This window comes from Cibotium barometz, chromosome 29, assembly GCF_041138505.1.
Source record: "Cibotium barometz isolate CiBa-2024 chromosome 29, ASM4113850v1, whole genome shotgun sequence".
Taxonomy (NCBI): Eukaryota; Viridiplantae; Streptophyta; class Polypodiopsida; order Cyatheales; family Cibotiaceae; genus Cibotium; species Cibotium barometz.
In genome coordinates, this window is record NC_141074.1 from 32144113 (window position 1) to 32153373 (window position 9261).

Below are 9261 nucleotides of genomic sequence, written 5' to 3' on the forward strand. Positions count from 1 at the left end.
GGCTATTAAGAAGGCCGTGCCGCGCCCGTGCAGAGTACACTCTAAACCGGTTAATTCGGACGCAAAGATGCTTTTTACGGCGCTGGCAAAATTAACTGTTTCTTCGGGAGCGCGTGCAGATGCATGGAGTCTGGACAAGGAAGCCTGCTATGGCGATACGCCAAGATTTTTGCCCCGCAGTAAAAAGGTTAAAAGAGGCAAAGCTGCTGTCGCAATTTATGTAAAGGCAAATTTTAAGACGGGGTAGATTTAAATAGGAGAGAGAGAGAGAATGTTAAGAAAAAAAAAAAGCTGTGAAAAAGCGCCAGCGTGGAAACTCCGCTTTTTCTTTTGGCCAAAAATGCTTGAATTTCTTATTTTGGCTTTGCTTTTTTAAATTTGGAGGCGTTTTTTGTATTGGGCCCCAGGAACTTATTTTTGAAGAAAATAGCCAAATAATATTAATTGTTGTGTTTTTTCAACCTTTTAATATCTTAACCGGCTATTTTGGAACCCCTGCGAAATGGCACGTCAGCACCTGGGATGTTAATCGAGCAGGTCAACCGGTTTGTTTTTAGTGGCTGACATAAAAAACGATGAGCTTTTTTTGATGACCACTAAGTTACTAACGTGTAGTATTCTCTGTAAATTTTGTTTTTCCAGTTTTTTATATAATCTTCAAAATTGAACTAAAAAACCCTTCAAAATTTTGTGATTTTTCATCAATGACGTTCCGGCCGGCCAGTGGCCACACGAGCTTCAATGATCAATCTAGCGACGCATCACGCGCTGTAGCATGTGCTGTTTAGTACACCAACCTGCGCACGCGTGTGTACCGTTACTAACTTCAATGTGCATGTAAAAAAGTCCGAGGGAGCCTGGACTCTGGAGGCCGGCTACACGAGGCGAGCCGCCCCGCCGCCCATGGGCTGTCGGGAATGTGGTGTAAAACCTCTTACCTGGTCGCCGGCGAGGAAACCCATTATAACCAACCGCGCACTTGGGTAGTTTCAACGCACTTTCACACGCACCTCTTCCTTTTGGTCCCCCGGCCAGGAAACTCACTTGGGACTTTACTTTTTTTACATGCTTTTCACACCCGCTGCACCAGCAGTGAAGAGTCCAAATCCGGTTATTACTCTGGTCGGCTTCTAGGACACCAACGGACGGGTAGTTTTCACAGTTTTTGACAGCGATCCACATGTCACACCTGACACGTCATTAATACAAAGTCAATTTTATAAATTCACCGTTTTCCTAGAAAGTTTTCAGGAAAATGAACCTCAGATAATTCCCTTTCACCATTAAATGGTAAAGTAGAAAGAGCAGTTTCTTCTTACTACTATCAACCAAGCCTAACTATTTCTTCAAACTTTTAAAAAGGTCCCCCCTACCCAACTTAGATAGAATTGGACCAAGTTCTAGGTTAAAGCGAACCTATTTTTGCCGAACTTCATGAATCTACTTACATCTTACAAGTATACAATTTATGTACGAGTGTACAGTATTGTACACGAGACATATTTCAATTCATACAGGGGGTAGGCCTAAGGATATCACAAGCAGCCATATGAGATCATGTGGCTATCGCATCACGTTGCCTGGAAAGAGGAGTTAGTTCCAACCTCAACATAGGCCCAAAATTTGAAGGGTGGTTTATTCTTAGAAGGTGGAGATTTAAAAAAACCTTAAAAAAACAAGCAACACTTTGAAAATGATAGTATTATGCCCTTCCAATCTCTTTATAGATTTTATCTAAGCCCTTCAAATGAAATATTGGGGTCATTCTTCAAATTCAAGGGGACAAATGTAAAGATGTAATGTAAAACTCAATAAAGAGCTAAAAAAAGCTAGATACTTCATTTTTTAAAGTCTAGTTTAGGTCAAAGTTTGTATTCCTAATTGTCTAACTTTAAGCCACGTTATCAATCTCCTTGTCTGAGTGAATTTCACACCATATTTATTTGAGAACAAAGTAGGAAAAATGTCACCCTTGCGTAGTACACTCTACAATGAGTCCAAAATCATAGTCTATTCACGAACATTGTAAATACTTTAAATTTCAACTATGAATTTATTGGAGGCACAAGGTGGAAAGTTGGAAACATTCACGCGATAGGGAGCAAGCCATCCCCATCAACCTAGCTCGTTTCCACCTACATTGTGGAAAAAATTACACAATAAATGACAAACCATCCCATCAATTCAACCTAGCCTCCTCAAAACCATCACATCAAACTAGCTGATCTCCAGTGGTGGTAGTTCAATGTTCTTCTCCAAACCATGCATTCAAGTAGCTCTCATAGATGTGCACACGCGCACGCATGTGTGTGCATAGTAGTGCACATGAACATGCCATAGAGTAAGAAAAACTAGTGTGTAGCATGATCATGGGTTGTGAAGAATAATGAAAACACATCTCAAATGAGTGAAAATGGCACTCTATGAACTTTGCACATTGCAATTTTTTGATCACGCCATGCAAGACTTCACAGTGCTTTGGAGCTAATCCCATGCCTTAGCTACGATGGCCTAGTCAATGTGTTCCCATCCACCTAAGTGAACCAAGCAACCAGTTGCCATACATAATTGTTCATACTATAACCTAGTTCTCTAGAGCTTCAATTTAGATTACGAGAGAGTACATGTCTCAAGTTCGTGAGACAGCTAGTGTGGGGAGCCAGTTTTGAGATTGGCATCTTGATTGACCTCGTTCTACCTTTTACACTATGTGGGAGGATTGGGCAAAATTTGGGGTGGGTGCTTCTCAATTTTAGCTCTAGTTGGGTGTTGTGAAATGTGCCAAGATAATGGCGCATGTAAATAACCTCTTTGTCCTTGGTGTGAACAAGCTCTTTATCAATTACCTCTCATACCTTAAAGTGTAGAAAAAAGCATTCTCTTTCTTCTCTCTCTCTCTCTCTCTCTCTCTCTCTCTCTACCACTCTCTCCATCAATTATCCCTTCCCAAAGTCTAGAAAGCTTTGTGTGCTAGCTTGGCAAGCTTGTACTCTGTCATCACTATCGACAAACCACATCCATCCTTTAGTCGATTCAAACTTAGTTGTGGACACCTAGCTTCGAAAAGCAAAAGTCCACATAACGATTTCAAAGTGAAAGGTGAACAGAAATCAACACAAGTTCAAACCCACCTCCGTCTCTCTCTCTCTATAGAGAACATAATGTTCAAATATAACTTATCGTGGCCACTGCTTTTTTTAAAAAAAAATGTATATTCTTCTAATGCAAGGCGGCCTACACACCCCAATCATAAGAGAGCAAAAGAGGACACTATTTACACGGAGGGATACCCGTGGACACTAGTAAAAAATTGAGACTTGGTTGATGGGGCAGCCCGGGTGGGTAGGAAAGAGGAGGGAAGGAGGGTCCAAGTCTCAAGAGCCCCTCATTGGGACCCTTAATAAGGGTGTGGAGGCTCGAATTAGGTACTAAAACCATGTATAGGCCACGTGAGGCGGGGTGCATAAGAAGAGAGAGAGAGACACACACACACCCATTCCTCTCTCTCGTGCTGTCTTCATTGAGCCCATTCAGCTTCCGCTCTTCTCTTGACTTGCTATCCGCAACACCAACAATACACTACTAGCTTGCTTTCAACACGCGGATCGCCCATCTTGTACTCCCTTCAATTAATTATAGCCTGTTGTTCACCAGGTGGTAGCAAGTCGCTTCTAATTACTTCATTGATTTCATTACCTTCTTCTGCAGTTAAATCCCCCCTCCCCCCTTGCAATCCCCCGTGCTGTCTTACAATTAGAGATCATAAAGCACCCAAAACCACACCGGTGCAAACCTCATTCGCCTGTTTCTTTTACTGCAATCACTACGTCTACTACGCCTGCAAAGGCTTCTGGCGGAGCGAGTTTGCCTTCCCCTCCCCCCCCCAAAACACACACACACACACACAGACACACACACAGACACAGACACACACACCCAACACCTCCTTCTATCTATATATTTGTTTACAATTTCAACCCCGTTACCTGATCATTGTGTACCTGATCATACACCCACGGGCGCGCGCGCACATATAATACGTACACACACCCACCCACCTACCCACACCCACCCACCATGTGCCAAAAAACAAACTGTGTCTGCCCAGCAGTCTTGCAAGAACAGCCTTGTAAGCAGAATGGCCGCTCCTCTGTTATCCTGGCTTTCCTTCCAACCATTCAAAAGACTACCATTGACAAGGCACCCCCTCCTGATGAAAATGATCTCAGCCGCCTCCCAACCGCTTCAGAGGTGAGCCCCCATTGCTGATCTGCACTTGTATTTATCTAATAAGCCTTAATCGCATCATTGAGCTACTTCTTGATTGGTTGCTTTGTTGATTAATAATTCCTTAATTGTATTGCATTGCTCACTGTTCAACATCTTGCTTTTTTGGTAGACTTAACAGTATCCATTGTCATGCTTAATCTTCATTAAGAGAACTCAACTAGGCGGCCATAATTAGTCATAATCATGCTTCTTTGGTTTCCGTAAGCACCTGGAGTTTTTAGCACCCATTGTTTTCAATTATTAGATTCGTAATAAAGATGAGTTTTCCGTGTTCTTATCCATGGAGACCTAATTTGATCCTTTGCATGCTCTTTTAAGCAGGTTGTGGAGGAGTTGAAGCAAATTGGCAGCATAGCAGGCCCTATGGTTTGTTTGGGTTTGCTTCTATATGGCAGAATGGTGACCTCTATGTTTTTTCTCGGCCGCTTAGGTGAGTTAGAGCTCGCCGGAGGTTCGCTCGCCGTCGGATTGGCCAACATAACATGCTATTCTGTCCTCTCTGGATTGGCCCTTGGCATGGAACCCATATGTGGGCAAGCTTTTGGGGCCAAGAAATGGAACTTGATGGGCTTGGCACTGCAGAGAACCATTTTAGTTCTACTGTGTTTTTGCTTGCCCATTGGGTTTCTATGGCTCAACATGCACAGGATACTGTTGTGGTGTGGCCAAGACCAGAGCCTCAGTGCCATGGCTAGCACTTATCTTCTCTACTCTCTGCCTGATCTAGTAGCACAAGCCATCTTGAACCCCCTGAGAATCTATCTGAGAGCCCAAACCATCACCTCCCCCCTCACCGTCTGTACATTCTTTGCCCTCATCTTGCACTTGATCATCAACTATGTCCTTGTGTATGTGCTGGGCATGGGTATCAAAGGGGTTGCCCTTGCTGCATCTTGGACAGACTTCAACCTTGTTTTCTTTCTCTTGGGCTACCTTTCGTTCTCCGGCATACATAAAAAGACATGGGAAGGTTGGTCTGCAGAGTGTTTGAGGGACTGGAAACCCCTTCTCTACCTTGCCGTGCCAAGCTGCCTGTCGGTTTGCTTGGAATGGTGGTGGTATGAGCTCATGATTGTGTTTTCTAGCTTCTTGGTGGATGCCAAGGCCACAGTTGCAGCAATGGGAATTCTTATCCAGACCACATCTCTTGTTTACATTTTCCCATCATCTCTCAGCCTTGCAGTGTCCACAAGAGTGGGGAATGAGCTCGGAGCGAATCGGCCAGTGAAAGCGAGGTTTGCCACCCAAGTAGCACTTGCATGTGCCTCCGTTTTGGCCATAATGGCCATGACATTTACCACTACTATGAGGCATGTGTGGGGGTCAATTTTCACAACTGATAGCCACATTCTTTCTCTTGTTGCAGTAGCAATGCCTATTGTGGGTCTGTGTGAGCTGGGTAACTGTCCGCAAACAGCGGGTTGCGGCGTGCTGAGGGGAAGTGCAAGGCCTACCACAGGTGCCAATATCAACTTGGGGTCTTTTTACATAGTGGGATTGCCTGTCGCTCTAGTACTTGGACTCAAGGTGGGGTTTGTAGGCCTCTGGTGTGGTCTATTGGCAGCCCAAGCAACCTGTGCAATTCTCATGTTCTGTGTTTTGGGCAAGACGGACTGGAACCTTCAAGCTGTAAGGGCCAAACAGCTAACTGGCTCCTTTCCAACCGACAGTGACAACAATCTGGCAACTCTCTCATTTCAAAATGGTTACCAAGTAGACACTGAAGAGCTTGAACACTTGATTTCAATCAAAGTTGAATCCACCAGAGGAGTGTCATGATGAAATGCATGGGGTACTCCATTGCAAAGCCGCACATACCATGCATCTTATGGCAAGGCTATGTGGAAATGCATGCTGATTTATACCAGGACATGGTGTGGAGATTGTCAGTTTATGCAGGTGGTGGGTTGATTCTTTAGTTGACATGATTTGGTGCCCTTATATGTCTTGTATTAACAATCTTGCAGATGGTGGGCTAGAAATTGAACATTATCCTTCTGATAAACACCCATTGGGTTTACTATTTGCAGGGCTTGCAGTGTTTAAACCATGTGCTTAGGACCCTTTACCAACATCTTACTCAAAAGCCTGTACATGAAAGAGTGCTAAAAAGAGTGTAACTGAAAGAGGACTGAAATTGAGAAGTGCCAAACTTTGTCACCAAGCTCATATATATGAGCACTTGATTTTGTTTCATGTTGACAATATACTTAGAATTGGGTCAAAAACTGTATCATTTGGGCCAGTTATGTGCTTGCAATGCTCTTATCTAGGTTTGGTGTTTGAAACCAAAGCTTTGTGATCTTTTAATAGATGTGCTAAGTTAAGCTTACACTAGAACATTGTGATCTCAAAGGTACTAATGGAGTTCTCAAAGAGATTGAATGCATGCACAATGTTTAAGTGTGTTATAAAGATTGTTTCTGAATGTGAGCAATTGGACTTTGTACAGTCATTGATGCAGGCATGAAGTTTGATGCATTCTAAAGTTGATTGATGGTAAGGGTACATGATTTGCTTAAGCTGAAGCTTAATGCAACGCAATGCTATGGTCAACTATGATTGTAGACTTGATTAATGCTTGGCCAAGAAAGTGTTTGGGAAAAGATAGGTTCGCTTTAACCTAGAGCCTGCTCATTTTTGAGAAAGGATAGGTTCACTTCAACTTACAGCCCGCTCATTTTTTGAGAAAATCCTTCTCGATTTGATGGGAGAAAGAAAGACACCTTCTCAAGTCTTATTTCAGAAAGGGGGTGGAAAAATAGCTGGATGTTAAAGGCAGTGACCTCTCTCTACCCAGACGTGGGTTCGATTTTACGCCCTCCGCGCCTCCTCAATCCAAAAAAGAAAAAGAAAAAGAAAAGAAAAGGGGTGAAAAGAAACTGTGTGTGTGTCCTCCTTGAATAAAAATAATCTTATTTCAGATATGTGAGTAAATTCACCCCTCCCCCAACCTCCAATTTGCATCTCAAACCTCCAATTTCTTACCATGCTGCCATGTAGCACCCTCATGAAACTCTTCCTTTATATAATACAAGTCGGTTCTCACCCGTCTCTGATGGGGTTTACACCTCTCTCTCTCTCTTTTTGGCCCTCCCCCCCTCTCTCTTCCCTGCTCTTTGTCCACCCCCCCCCCTCTCTCTCTCCCGCACTTTGTCCACCCCCACAGTTGATAACACGTGTCAAAAGAGACCCCCACAGTTGATGACACGTGTCAAAAGAGACTTCAGTCTCCTTTAAATATAGTATAGATAAATACAAAGCTTCATATAGCAGCCTATACTTGAGAAGGTATAGCAGCCTATACCTTCTCAAGTTTCTCAAAAAAGAGCATGAAGAAATTGCTTGATTCAAATGACGCTTCCCCTTTGTTTAAGAAGGATTTGAGGTAAGATTAATTAGTAAAAAAGTATTGAGGTAAGGTTTAGTTAAAAATATTTCCCACACATAAAGGACCTTAACGGTTTAATTACTAGTAATTACAGCTTTTCCTTTAGCCTTAGCTTGCAAACGATTTTTTTTTGGATTAAGGTTTAACTTTAAAGTGCCCCCGTAAATGTCTTATTAAACACTTCAAATTTTTAGATTAAGCTCCTTCGCATGTGCCCCGTAAATGTCGTATTTAACACTTTAATTTTTTAGATTAAGCTCTTGCGAATGCTTTGCGTTAACCTTAGCATGCAGAATGCAACGGTTTAATTTTGGATTAAGGTCAGATACATGCGTTGTGTTAAAGCGAATGTTTTCAAATAAAGCTGTGATTAGCCGTAATCAGATGTTTCTAATACATTTTAATGTTTGATTAAGGTTTGTGCGTGTGCGTGTGCGTGTGCGTGTGCGTGTGAGAGAGATGCTAGCTAGCGTTACCTCACATGTGTCGAATCTCGATGTTAAGCTCGCCGTCCATGCGCGCGCTGCGTTGCGCGTGAAGCTACCACGCGGACACATGGCCTCCCTTTGTAGAAGTTCAGACTTTAGCATTTCACGCCTACCTACAAGCCGCCTACCTATTTTTAGCACTTTAATAGCCTAGATTGAGACAAGCAAGACTTGCTTTATTGATTTCTAGTAGTCAGCTATCGAGTCTCGGTTGCCGCCCTTTCGTTTCGAGCACTTCTCAAAACAAATGTTTTTTTTAGCCCTTAAAATTAAAGGCAATGCTAAAACCTAACTGGGATTTAGACCTAAAAATCTCTAAAAACAATACTTATTCTGGGATTTATAACTAAAATATGTAAATTTCATCCCTTAAAATTAAAGAATGCCGAATTCCAACTGGGATTTTTACACTACAAACCGGGTTATGTGAGTACTGGTTCCGAGGCTTCGATTGAGACAAGGTTAGTTATTGAAGGTTGCTTGATACCAAGTGTCACGAGACCGGCGGAAACGGTCCCGCGACGCCTTTGCCGCACGCGGCCTTCCACAGTCCATGCTTCATGAAACGGCTCCATCGGCCCGTCGAGCGCGTCTCCTCGCGTTTTCCTTGCGGGTCTCACCGATCACTTGCGTTCAAGCCCGCCTCGGCTCCCTCGGCCTCGTCTCGGGTCTTGCCTTCCATCCATGATCCGTCGGCCAGCCGGCCGCGTCTCTGCCCGTCGGCACGGCACGGCTCGCCGGTCAACCGTTTTTCCACCCTTTTCCACCCGATCACCGTTTTCGATCCGATCACCGTCAAGGCGGGGAGGGCAACCCCCGGGGCACTCGGCACCCAAGAGCAACTGTCAATGGGCCTATTTTTCAGACTCTTCTTGGATTCGAGGAGTGACTTTGCTTCACATGCTTTCAATGATATCTACATAGCGGTGATATCTACATAGCACTGATATCTGTTCGATGAGACAACCACTTTGATGGTCCTCTCAAGCCTCATAATACCCTCTATAATATTTTATGTGTCATGCTTTTGATTCAAGGAGAACATGAGAGATGTATTTTCGTGATTTTAGGAGATGAATCATTCACAAGTTT

General features: G+C 43.4%; 1 protein-coding gene across 1 annotated transcript; it reads left to right on the top strand.

Moving 5' to 3' along the window:
• Positions 1-3449: 3449 nt before the first annotated feature.
• Positions 3450-7360, top strand: LOC147622061 (protein DETOXIFICATION 48-like). Its single transcript, XM_086823135.1, has 2 exons — positions 3450-4251; positions 4612-7360. The coding sequence occupies exons 1-2, from the start codon at positions 4078-4080 to the stop codon at positions 6067-6069; spliced, it is 1632 nt and encodes a 543-aa protein (XP_086679261.1). The 5' UTR covers positions 3450-4077; the 3' UTR covers positions 6070-7360.
• The last annotated feature ends 1901 nt before the right edge of the window (positions 7361-9261 follow it).